At 47.8% G+C, this 13,094-nt stretch overlaps 4 protein-coding genes across 4 annotated transcripts; 3 read left to right on the plus strand and 1 right to left on the minus strand.

Moving 5' to 3' along the window:
• Nucleotides 1-41: 41 nt before the first annotated feature.
• Nucleotides 42-1,340, plus strand: PtA15_3A14 (uncharacterized protein; the record flags this gene model as incomplete). Its single annotated transcript, XM_053167089.1, has 3 exons — nt 42-345; nt 1,007-1,189; nt 1,255-1,340. 3 exons carry the CDS (start codon nt 42-44, stop codon nt 1,338-1,340), a joined length of 573 nt encoding a protein of 190 aa, XP_053018206.1.
• A 532-nt stretch (nt 1,341-1,872) lies between these two features.
• Nucleotides 1,873-3,443, minus strand: PtA15_3A15 (uncharacterized protein; the record flags this gene model as incomplete). The annotated part of the gene is made up of 6 exons (XM_053167100.1): nt 1,873-2,033; nt 2,124-2,348; nt 2,432-2,872; nt 2,937-3,005; nt 3,080-3,226; nt 3,308-3,443. 6 exons carry the CDS (start codon nt 3,441-3,443, stop codon nt 1,873-1,875), a joined length of 1,179 nt encoding a protein of 392 aa, XP_053018207.1.
• Nucleotides 3,444-4,665: 1,222 nt separating this feature from the next.
• PtA15_3A16 (uncharacterized protein) lies at nt 4,666-7,524 on the plus strand (the record flags this gene model as incomplete). Its single annotated transcript, XM_053167111.1, has 8 exons — nt 4,666-4,810; nt 4,892-5,341; nt 5,403-5,835; nt 5,898-6,207; nt 6,303-6,793; nt 6,865-6,946; nt 7,036-7,323; nt 7,414-7,524. 8 exons carry the CDS (start codon nt 4,666-4,668, stop codon nt 7,522-7,524), a joined length of 2,310 nt encoding a protein of 769 aa, XP_053018208.1.
• A 2,539-nt stretch (nt 7,525-10,063) lies between these two features.
• PtA15_3A17 (uncharacterized protein) lies at nt 10,064-12,577 on the plus strand (the record flags this gene model as incomplete). The annotated part of the gene is made up of 3 exons (XM_053167122.1): nt 10,064-10,480; nt 10,572-12,076; nt 12,169-12,577. The coding sequence occupies 3 exons, from the start codon at nt 10,064-10,066 to the stop codon at nt 12,575-12,577; spliced, it is 2,331 nt and encodes a 776-aa protein (XP_053018209.1).
• Nucleotides 12,578-13,094: the final 517 nt, after the last annotated feature.

Consider the following 13,094-nt stretch of genomic DNA (forward strand, 5'->3'; position numbering starts at 1 on the left):
AATTTGGGCGGAGAGACATCCCAGCCACGGAAATAGCGGAGATGGACGAGGAGGCTCTCTCAGAATCCCGCGAATCCGAGACTTTCGACGAAGAGGACGAATATTCTAGCGAAGAAGACTCCGAGGACTCCGCTTCTAGCGACGAAGAATCCGCTTCTAACAACGAAGAATCCGCTTCTAGCGAAGAAGATGCAGAAGATCACATTCATCCTCACGCTCCAGGGGCACACCAACCCAACTCCGCCCCTCCTGGGACATTCCGGCTTTGTGAACACAACTTCGGCAGCAATACAGCTTCTAGTGACTTTGACTGGGATGGAGACCCTTCGACTTTAGCTGTGTCGGGTGAATGGATAGCCGGATCCGAAGAAGACCACATATTTGATTCGGCCATGCTAAATATAATCAATTCTCTGCTTCCTCGAATACACTATCCGACCTGGATCAAGCGTGCAATTCCCGTGCTAGGCAAGGCGGCTAATGGGAAGCTAAAAGCCGATGAATGGCGTCATCTTTTCGTGATGCAGTTGCCGCTCATCATGATGAAAGTGTGGTACGGACGCAATCGTGTGCACATGTCACTTTTGCGAAATTTTGCGCATCTTGTTTCCGCGGTCAATCTTGCCTTGAAACGCTCAATGACACCTGCGCGCATCAAGCTCTTTTCAGAACACCTCAAAGAATATCTCAGTGGGTCGTTGGTTATATTTCCTTACGCCAAACTGGCGCCAAATCATCACATGGCGATGCATCTTCCAGAATGTCTTGCGCGATTTGGGCCTGTTCGGGCATGGTGGTCATTTCCTATGGAAAGACTGATGGGTGAGGTCTTACAATCCAGCCATAATAACCGCATTGGTAAGGCTAAATCAATTGGACCTAACATTTGAAGAGTCCTTTTTGACGCTGATTCATCTCGGTCTTTTGAAAATAGGCCAGCTTGAAATCACGTTTTTGAAAGGTTTCTGCCGCGCAGGTAATTTGCGCGCCATGCTTGATACACCAGAATTGTTTCCCGAGTCCCTCCGTTCAAAGATCAATTCACTCAAAGATCTCGACAATCCCAAAGCGTACACTCCCAAGCATTCCGTTGATCCCATCCATGAACAAAAACTGAGCAGTCAAGACTCTCAAAAACTAGCCGATTACCTCAATGCCAAGTCACATACTAGGAGTTGGGTCGTGGCCAGTGAGTGGATTCGCATGAGTGAGACCGACAAAAAACGCACCGCCACTTTAACTTCTCGATGTCAGATTCATCAGCATTTCTTCCACAAGAACGTCACTTTTTCTACGTGGGAGGCCAATCCAAACAACAGCATCATTGCTGTGGATCCTAAATATCCAAAACTTCTTCACTTTGCGCGTATTCAAACTATTTTCACACATGTCAGAACAAGTACTAATAAAGAGCAAATCTCTGAGACATGGGTAAAGATCAAGCCATTACCACCTTTACCCCCGTCAATTGATGACATTTTTTCTCAGCTCCAACAACCTCAAATTCAACTTTATCTCCGTCTCCCAATAAAAGATGACGAGTTCATCATTAACATTAACGATGTTGTCTCACATTGTGCTTGGATTGAATATGCAGCGGGCGAGCTTGTTCCTAGTATAAACATTCCAACGACTGCACTAGTCTCACTTGATCGCGAGTAGACATTTGTTTTTTCTTTCCATCATCAAAAATTGACTGCTATTTACAAACGGGTTTTTTATCTTTTTTGGCGCGTAGTTTGTCGTGTATCATCCTTTATATAACTGATTATGTACAGAACAACAATAAAATAATCACAAGTTCCAAAAAATGAAAGACCTCTTGAGACAAGCCACATAAACAGCCAAAAAAAGCAAAGCGCCCACAAATCCTTACTCAAGTTTCGGTCGTTTCCCACCGTGGGTTTCAATGCCTTGATCCGTTACACTCCTTTTTCTGGTCTCGCTGATGATTTCTCCTTCCGATGCCACTTCCATTTCGTCAGCTCTGCCTGACCCAGATGGAGATCTCATGGGCTCGTCGGGCCGGGGACCTAATTTGCACAAACAATCGAAATCAGCTATGTAACAGCCCACTTTTATCAAGTTGGAAAGATACACTGATAGATTCAAAAAGATCTTACCCTTGGTGAATGGCACGTCTCTTACCAGGTCCTCGAATGGGAAAGGAGCCAATCTGGGACCTACCACCCTTGCAGCTTCAAGACCAACTCGAAGGACTTCTCCAGTCAAATTACACGCCCCTGCTGGTCCATGGCCGACATGAGCTGCACTTCCATTCGAAATCGCCGCGGCCGCTGGTTCATAGATGACTTGAACCACACTCCCATCTGAATTGGACCCGGGGCCTTTACACAAACAATCAAGAATCAGCCAGCTGCCCGCTTGTCTCAAGTTTAGACAAGCATAGAAAGATTAAAAATCAACTTACACTCGGTGACCGGCACATCTCTCCCCACGTCGTCCAATGGCCAAGGTGCAAATCTACGACCTACTGCCCATGCTGCCCCATGACCGACTCGAAGTACTTGCCCAGTCAAATTACCCGTCCCTGCGCGGGCATGGCCGGCATGCACCACATTTCCATTCGAATTCGCCGCGGCCGCTGGTTCATCGTTGACTTGAACCACACTGCCATTTAAATCTGCCGCATTTCCAGATGCCGGGCCGACTTGAACCGCACTATCATTAGGATCCGCCGCTTCCCTGATTTCTGGGCCGACTTGGACCACACCTTCATTCGGATGAGCCGCTGCTGGTGGTCCAGCCACACCATTAATTCCACTAGAAACCATCGCCCCGCCGCCCGATATGTGGTTCCTCACGTATGCTTCAAGGTCGGCAATTCTTCTATGCAAGAGATTGGTTCGTTCTAACGAGCCAAAAAAATTGATCAGCAGGCGGATGACTCATCCATAACTTTCCGAGCAACTTACCTAGATTTTCAAGTGAAACCTCTAATTGCTTTATCCGATATCTCAACGGGATTTTTTCCACCTTGGTAGCTATATATAAACCAAGCAAAAGAAATAGTAAGTATCAATATATGTTCGAATGAAAGCCATTGGATGAAACTTGCCGAGTCTGACATGATTTCTTTCCAGTTCAGTTATGCGGCCTCCCAATCCCGGCAGGTCTTGGATGGCGAAGCCCTCGGGAAAACCAATGACACTTTCAAGACGAGTTTCTATCAAATGTAAGCGTCGTGCCACTGGCAGGTTCTCATCTGGACATCACATTAGAAAGGCAAAAAAATCAACATCTTTCAATATCTATACGGTGTGATCAAAATCTTCATACGACTTACTTGGGTTGATCATTGAGACAGGGGAAGGTTCACGACTAGAATCCGAGCCAAACTCCGAGCCAGGTACCCAGTCATCATCCCCCGGTTCGTTAGCAAGGCTGTAATGAGTGTGCGCGTTCGAGTTGGTGTCACTCATTATCAACGATAACGACGAGCAAGTATCAGATGGGGAGCAGCGAGCAACAGGCGAGGGTAAGGAGCAAGCAGAACAGACGAGGGTAAGCAGTACAAGCGGGGTCGAAATGGTGGGTGGACAGAATTGGTTGAAAAATCCTGTAAGTCGAATCATCGATCAGTGCAATAAATACGGATTTCTTGGTAAGAGAGTCTGAGACGCCTGATCAATGAAATGCCAACTTGCCTTTGTACCATCTTACTACATATGTACGCCAATTTTTTGAGCTTGTAGCGTTGTTGGGTAGGTGATCGGAATCCTTGAAGTGTTTGGCTGTAGACTCAAAGGTTAATTATCCAATTATAATTGGCTGTACATAAATCCTATTAGATATGCCTATGTAGTATGTATGTACAAGCGTTGGCCAGGTCAGAATCCCGATCTCTGCGTCCCAATCGCCCTTCTTGGGTTAAACTTACACCAGCTCGAGCCGCAACGACTTCAAGAGAGCCCCATTCAACCTACAAAGAGCGTTGGACAACTAATTATAACGTATGTACGTCTACTTCTCCACGTGATCCTTCCTGAATTGACCTTGGCAGTTATTCTGCCACGTAAAGGCCGGCTGACACAGGTATTTTTGCTTCCATTGTCACAAGCCGCCGGCGCAACCACTGAAACAACTGGTATTCTAAATCCACTTACCGGCCTATCTAGAGGCCGACGGACAGCGGGAGCTATGATGGTACAATGTCCAACACCGTGCAAGTACCTGCCACAGAAAAAACGGTAAAGAATGTTCCCCTTTCAAATATTGCCTGCCTTCAACCCGGCTGACTGACTCATACACAGCTCTCCTCCCTATCAGAAAGCAGGGCCAGTTGCATCGGATTTACTGGTGTGGTCGTCGGTTTCCGTGTGACGTAGCAAAATCATTTGCCAATCTCTTTGTTCGCCTCACCACCTCTCATGACAGCTGCCCTTTCTTCTTCTCTTCATTGCGGAGATTATTGACATAGTACGTCGTCCCCTCCACCTCAATCTTAGTCTTGTTTACCACTTTGAATGATTCGAATTGATTGCGTTGATTGTCCTGATTCTCCTGCGTCGACTGATTCGACTTTCCCGCGTTGATTGATTTGAATTTCCTGCGTCAATTTATTTGACTTCGCTACATTTAACTTGACTACTTTGATTGATTCTACTAGAGTTTGTTGATTTATTCGACTTGCTAATAATTATTATGCCACCTAGAGGCCAGGCTCGGAAAAAACTTCAACCTTCCCCACCCAGATTAGGGGGTCAAGTCACCTCACGCCGGACACGATCTGGAAGAAATTTCGCCCCTGAATCAACTGATGTTTTGGGGCAGCAGGAGAACGATGATTGTAGATGTCCTGAAGTGGTTTAAGCTTTTTGCAAGAGTTCATAATTAAACTGAAGTGTTTCACCGTAATTCTGTATGACAGCATCTTCTCGATTGCGGACCCCTCGGCGAGCAAAGCAAAACCGAGTCACCCAGTCACCTCCACCCCCAGTCGGAGCAAAAGGCCGGAAAAGGAAAGTGCTAGTCGTTGAGAGTGACGAAGAAGAGGAAGTACGCCCTCCTAGGCGGCCGCGTCGGGGCCGCTCTCCAAAACGTCTCACTCATTGTCCCCGGGATAAGGATCGGAATGCGGCATCGACAACAAGTTTTGATTTCACTCAGAGTTCTTCATGTACAGCGCCGCCTGTTGTCACTTTCCCCTGGGGATTTTCCATACCCATTGCCGAACTCACTCAGGCTGACAAGACTCAGCTTCAATTCAGTCGAGTATCTGAGGCCGATTTAGCAAAGGTTCTTACGCGCATCGGATGTAGCGTGGCAGGTCAAAGCAAGACCCAATTAGTCCAACTTTGTATTGCTTACGCCTTAACCAGTAAGTCACGCTATAAGCTTGTCATACGTGGAACTCAATTACTGATCCTTCATGAGTCCAGTCCATCAGCTGCCGCCGCTGGAACCGACCTTGCCAACTGAACCTAGTCAACATCAACCCAACGATTTGCCACTTGAACCTAACCAACATCAACCGATCGAATCAGATCCACAGCACCAACGCCGTAGCTCAAGCGCTGATCCAATCAACCACTCCGATCCGGAACTTCAGACGCCTAAAGCCTCTGGATCAAGAGAAACAGATCTGATTCAACTCGAAACTCCGGTCTGCCGTCCCAACCAAGTTCCTTCTTGTACCAACCGAGTTCCAAATCAAAGTACCATCAACATCAATTTTTCGAGCAATGCCCTCTCAGACCGTCAAATATCAAGTGAAGCTACTCCCCGAGGTACACTCCCAGACGATTATGACGAAATTGTTCCGGCCATACCTTTGCCAATGCCTCAAACTTCAGATGCTCCAATGACTGATAGGTACGATTTTAAAACTGTACACTTCGTTAATTAGTGAAATTCATTTGGGATTGATTGTACAGGAACGATCCATCCCCAAATGAGTCAGGCAACCGTGTTACCCCCCAAGATAACAATCAACGCCATCCTCCACCCGCAAATCTGTGGAGCCAAGCGACCCAGACCGACATTCTTCGGATTTTGCAGGTACATACCGAAAAATTATCACTGATTCAAGACGACATCGCATCTGCCGCTGAAAACTATCGAGACATCATGGAAAAACTGGACGGCTTGCACGATAAAGTAGACCACCAAGCCACACGAAGGACCCGTGAAAAACAAACTTCGACCATCGACCCATCCACTGTCTCTCGTTCTGGAAAGTTTAAAGTATGCCTAAATATTTCTTTGCATGATTGCCAATTGCAACCCGCAATCCAAGGCTGGTTTTTGTTAATTCTCCATTTTATATTCCGGATATAAAGAAACTTATAGGTCTTCTGTTTGAATCTCTCTTTGGCTTGCCTGAGGGTGCAATTTTACCCCCCCCTCCCCCTACTGCTCGCGAGAAAAAAAGTTGGCTGCGAGGCGTTGCCGCATCAACACGAGACAACCCCGAACCTGATACTCACTCCGACTCCGAAGCCTCCGAGACGAATTCCAATAGCAGTGAAGACATTTCAGATCCTCATTTTCCGTATCGTCGTACCGGAGGTCCTGGGCATGTCTCCGCCTCCCAAGAACAGCTGAAGATCATGCATGACATGATGAAAGAAAAAGGGATGCGGCGATTCCGTTTTGACTTCAATTTAGCATTATCTGCGCCAGAAAATCGACTTTGTTTAAATCTGGCCAAGGACATTTTTGTTTGCTTAGCAGAATGCGACGAGTACGACGGGCTTCGGCCTGAGGAAAAAGACCCAGGTGTAGTTCTTTATCATCTCACAACTTATGTCAAGGAACGTTATGCGCGAAAGTAAGTCATTTGTCTGGATCCACTGGCCGGATTGAGCCCGATTCAGCTAAAATATTGTTGGATGAATTTAGGGTCAGGGCCGCGAATAGTTGGACACCAGATGAGCAGACAAAGAATACCAACATTGTAAAAAGAAATGCTCGACGAACAAATGTATTTTTTTTTTGGCATTTGTCGCTATTCATAGTCCATCAACTGATTGAGTATTTTCTTCTCATGCTGATTATAATAAAATCACAAAGCTTAAAGCCGCTCGCCTAGAATCTGCTATAGAGATTGGGGGCTTGAATCACTTTCTCCCGGTTATCAAAAATGCTTGCAGTGACGACGAAACAGACGACGAAGCACTGTCGGCCGCCCCTGTCGCCAGTACTTCAAGAAGGGTTTCAGCTGGTACGAAAAGACACACGAAGAAGTTTTGCAAAGTTCGGCGGCTTCCATGGCGCAGTCAAGCATTGACGGAAGCCTTTGTCGCTCTGGATGAGTACCGCGACAGAAAGAAAGGAGGACATCTCACATCTGCCAAAGGGGTTCGTCCACGGACCCGACGCCGCCCGGAAAACGCGCCACAAAGCTCCTTCCCTCCGCCAAAAAAAATGAATCATGTCTGCTTTGACCAGGATTGGCTTCAACTCCAAGACCCTGTTTTTCTCAACTCACTCGAAGTTAACACCTCGTCCGACTTCCCTATCAAATCCATCTTAAATCAAATTAAAAGATCGTTCCGGTAAATCGGCCCATGCGTATTCTCTCAGCTTATATAGATGCGTTAATGTTTATAAATTTGTATATAGCCTGATTTTCAAATTGCACATAGTTATGATATTTTCATAAATCTTCGGGGTAAATTTGAATATGTTTTTTTTTCTGAACTTGTATATATATGTTAATGTTTCTCACTTGTATATAACAATATTTTCAACTTGCACATAGTTATGCTTTTAATATGTATCTATTTATGATATCAATATTTATGATGTGCGCCAAATGAAGCCAAGAGTATGATAATGAAGAGAACAAAAAGATGAAATTGCATGTCATAGGAAACCAAAAAAAAATGAAACTGAGAAAGGTGAAATATAGAGCCACAAAGAAACAAGACACCAACATGTATTTGAGACACAAGTGGAGTGTGTAAATTTCTGTCGATGGAGGATGTGAAATACAAAGGGAAAAAATTGGATCCTAATAATATGTTTTTTTTATTTTTTTTTACCATTATTTTACCCACTTTTTTTTTTATTTTTTTTTTGGGCGAAATAATAAAAGTTTGTAGTGATATAACCGCTGCTTGCAGAATGAAACCAAGAAACGAATCGATACCAAACTTCAATCCAATCGCCAGCCATTCTGCATACATATCTTTCAGAGTAGACGCAATACCAGCATTGGGACTGTCCGGGTCGACCGAAAAGGTCCGAAACTTGTAAAAGATGTTCATTTGGGCGGCCCTGGATGAAGTTTTGAATTTGCCGAGCAGCGAGTTGTACATAGCATGGCACGTATGAAGAGACTGCATCTCAGCAACTAGAGAGTGATCGACGCTTGCTATGATGACAGCCCGTCCGATTTGTTCATACGTCGTGTTGTCGCACTCCTCAAAAAAAAACCGTGCCGTCTTCAAGTTTGCTCGCGCAACCTCCGCCAAATTTTGGTACCAGTTGCCGAAGTTTGAGCCATCCGCTTTGAGAATGTTGACGGATCTGAACTGAGCTGTTGCCGTCTGGATAGCGCCACCGACAAGCTTTCCTTGTTTCAGATAGAACTCAGCTTCCTCGAAATCTCGCATCTCCTTCGCCAGCTGCGCATCGAGGGCCATTTGCCGGGCTGGCGGCTCTGCAATGGGTACCACTTCCTCTGCACGCTTGGCTTGCAGTTGAGGGGCCTTGGGCAACCAAGGATCCATATGTGGAGGGACTGCTCGATTGTCCATCGGTTGACGTGGAGTTTGTTGATTCGCCGGACCTTTTCCTTTCTTTTGAGCAGCTCCTGCAGTTGTCTCCGGGCTCGGAGGCATCCGTTTGAAATTTGCTTGGAGCAGCTCCAAGTCCTCCGCCAGGCGATTTTGATGAGACAGATCGTCGATGTGCTAGTTCGAGGCTCCTGCCGAGGTTGAGTTCGAGGGTTGATTGCTCGCCTGGTTCATGATCGGTGTCTAGATGAGGAAGAAAAAAGCTGTTTTTTAGAGAAGTTGATATAAGGGTGTCGGAAGGATTTGTGGGGTAGAGGATTTGGATTTGATAGGAAAAGGTGAAGGGGAAAACAAGAAACACGGGGAAAATAAGAAATATGAGGTTTGGAAAAAGTTAAGGAGGATATTGAGATGGGATTGTTTGGTCGGATATTCTTAGGGTTGTGAATATGATGGAAAAAGGAAAAAAGAAAAAAATTGGACGCCAAAGGTCGAGTATAATGTGATGAAGTAGAAAAGATCCACGACCGGTGTCGAGCAATAGTTAGATCCTCTCCCTCTAAAATCTGACAGCGGATCGAGACTGGGCCACAGTCTCGGACTTCGGAGAGATGGCTAATCTCCCTAGCTATCAAAAAATTTCAAGATTAGACTTTCACCACGCGTAGAAGAGATGGTCGGTGATTCTGAAGATGCGGCGATCGTTCGACAAGGTTTTATCGAATCGAATAAGCAAGCCAATTAAGGTTGGCAATCGCTGATGAAGATCAAGAAAGAAGATTTCCAAGGTGAACGTTATGATTAAGAATGATATCCGGATGGTTAGACCGGCGACTAATCAACTATGGTTAGTAGAACACTGCGGATAGTGATAATCAAGAGATATAAGCGTCAAGGGCTCATAACCTGAAGTGACTCAGGTGACAATGATGATAATAATAGCACTCACAGCCCGGACAGAGTCCGGGATGTGGAAGATACCGCGACTGCGGCGAGGCTCAGAGTGCGTAGCCCAATGGGGCTACAACAACAGGCGTCTCCGGATTGGACGACTAACGGGCGCAGCAGGTGAGTGTGTCACCACAAGCGTTTCCCCGCCGGATGGCCTTGAGGGAAACGTTCTTGACGCTGCAGCAGATCATGCGACATGAGCAAGCTGTGGCGATGAATGCCGGGACCGAAAAAGAGAAGGGCTTATGTACTTCGTTGCTACCGGGCACAGGGGTTCCGTTTGGGGGCTGCTTATAATGTGATCAGCCCGTGGGGGCGGGGTGCTGTGCCCGGGCTTGGGAAAAGTGGACAGAGCATTTCTTGGACCGAACCACCTCGAACTGACAAATACATAAAACAACAAAAAAATGACAGCACCGCCCAGAATACCAGCACTCACTCACTCCTTCGCCACCCCACCCCCGCCACCACCCCCCTCAGCCAACCACACCCACCCCATCGTCCCGCCCTCGTTCAGCCATGGCCCAGCCGTCGCCTCGCTCATCAGAGAGAAACGCAGACAGCTCTCCCTGGCAAACCAGTCCACCCCAACCACCACAGCCACCAGCTCGCCACTCTCCTCACCCATCGAGCGCAACATCCCCCTACCCGCAGCTGCAGCCTCACAGGATCAGCGCAGACCAAGGAGCAGGGGACAGACCAGAATCGGAGCACTAGCCGACATGACCATCCGATTCGACTCCCTCAAACCACTCACACTCATCAGCTCCCCAGCAGCATCAGACCCCAGCCTGGCCGAAGTCGTCATGACCCCAACGACTGAAGTAAGTCCCAAATCACGGGCGAAAAAAAAAAAAAAAAAAAAAAAACAGAAGAAAGCAAGCACCTGATTGTTAACATCTACAAAACTCTCAGGAATGGTGGGCTTTCGGTGGTCTCTCACACAAAAGTAGCAAATGCTCTAGCAAAGCCAGTCTACGGGAAAGCGCAAGCAGCGCGACATCTATCGCCCCAACCAAAACCAGCAACAGAGGACGAGAGCAGGAAGAGGAGGAGGATGAGGAGGACGACCAAGCCGACGACGATTCTGATTACACCGGCGCTAGCAGTAACGACTCTGAGAGATGCCCCCGGTCATCCGACACCCACAGCCCCAAGCCAGAGCCTTCATCCTCAGTCACCACGCCCGACAACAGCCCCGAGGCGTGCATCAACGACCATCCCCTCCAATCACCCACTTCCAATCACCCCACCACTACCACCAGCCAGCTTGTCCCCCCCTTGAATATCTGTCCAGCCATCATCCCCTCGCCCACCCCTAACTCACCCACAAACCTCATCTCACCCCTCAGCTCGCCCTTAGAATTCTCCGCCGGCCTGATCTCTTGCTCCGAGGCTGAGCCCAGCCTACCTATTCCAACGCTCACCTCTGTCAATGGGATCTTCAACGTGCCCTCGAGTCCGCTCACCGATACCTTGCAGATCCACAAGTCCGAACCTCACCATGCCTTCCCCACCCTCACGGCCATGTCCTCCTACTCCGTCGGCTCGCCCACTGAATCCTCCGCCCTCGAACCCCTCACTTCCACAGCCCTGCTCTCCTCGCTTCTTGATAAGGCCCCTCCAACCGCCTCCCGACCATGCTCCTTAGTCCACGATGGAATCGTCCGGAAAACCATCGACCCGCGCTCATACTCTGCCATCACCGGACATCGCAACTTGGACTCCTTCGTCATCCACTCCTCCGCCGGCTCCGGTGCTTACGGGATTGTCAAACACGCCCAGGAGAAGGGCGCAGACGGACAGCCAGTCGGCCCGCCGCTGGTGATCAAGTACATCATTAAACAACGAATTCTCGCCGATTGTTGGAAGCGCCACAAAGTTCTCGGTCCGGTCCCAATTGAGATCCATGTCCTGGACCATCTCAGGAGAGTCAACTATCGCACATCGATCATATCCATGGCCACACAGTACATGGAAGCCAGAAACTCCAAAGGCGATAGTACGCCGGTCGAAACGATCCCTAACCGGACTGACCTCATTCAACTATGTGCACACGAGAACGCCAGCGGAGGCACTCTCCACCAACGAACCGGACACCCGAACATCTGTGGGATCTTGGACTACTTCGAGGACTCGGACTACTATTATCTGGTCATGCCCCGATTCGGAGACGGCAAAGATCTATTCGAACACATCGAGCTGGCCCCTGATGGCCTGCCGACCCCCGAGGTGCGTAGGATCTTTGGCCAGATCGTCGACGGCGTCGCCTTCTTGCACGAACGTAATATTGTCCATCGGGATCTTAAAGACGAGAATGTCATCCTCGACCGGGACGGTAATGCCCAACTGATCGATTTCGGAAGCGCTGCTTACGTCAGAGAGGGCAGCAAGTTTGAGACGTTCTCGGGTACATTAGAGTGAGCATCAATTTCCAGGGTTTTTTTTTTAACAGGCACATTTTTCTGGGTAATCGTTGACTATAGATAATTACTTCTCTTGAATACAAAAGCTTTGCAGCTCCAGAGGTCCTCAAAGGCGTCCCACACGGTGGAAAAGAGATTGATATATGGGCATTGGGGGTGATTTTATTTGTGCTGATTACCGGAGAATGTCCGTTTTGGAACCCCGAGGAAGCCGCGAAGGGGATCGGTGAGGGCAGTCGAGCGCGGGCGAAGCTCGAGACGCACTTGGCGACGAAACGCCACGCCCTGAACGGCGAAGAGCGCCGTGCTTTTGATGGTGATGATGAGAGTGAATCGGTTCTGGATCTGTTGAAGCATTGCTTGCATCTCGACGCCGCTTCCAGGCCGTCTATCGAGCACATCTGTTGGCACAAGTTCTTCCTGCCCTCGTTCGGCTGGTCTGGCCCGTCGATCCCTTCGATTGCCGAGCCTTCTCTCCCCCCTCCTGCCGTCTGATCTATCTACTCCTCCCCTAATCGTTTATGCGTTCCTGTATTTCTTCTCTTCTTCTTTTCTACATATATCCTCCGCTCGCTCGTACTCAGTACTCCTGTATATCTCTCGCATGCGCAATATATGATAAACGTCGTCTCGTCTCGCATTGTTTTTTTTTTTACTAGTCAACCAAAGATAAACCTGCTCTGTCTCTTTTTCAGCTTGTAATATAGAATCAATGATTTCTCGAGTGCGGGCAGCAATGTTCAGAGGTTCCTCCCCACCAGTCACTTGGCTCCCTGCGAACCACAAAAAAAATCATTTTTGTTGGTCCTAATCTTTTTGTAAGCACGTCTGCCAATTGGTTGTGGGTGCTTGTCCATGAAATCTTGATGTTGTTTTCTCTGATCAGATCATTGACAAAATAAAAGGTGTGTCAGAGATATTTGGTCTTCTTTTTTTGAGGTGTTGTCCGTTGCAATCATGATGGCCGCTTTGTTGTTGCAATGCATCACAATTTTTGGCTGAGATCCGAGTT

This window comes from Puccinia triticina, chromosome 3A (assembly GCF_026914185.1).
Source record: "Puccinia triticina chromosome 3A, complete sequence".
NCBI classification, from domain to species: Eukaryota; Fungi; Basidiomycota; class Pucciniomycetes; order Pucciniales; family Pucciniaceae; genus Puccinia; species Puccinia triticina.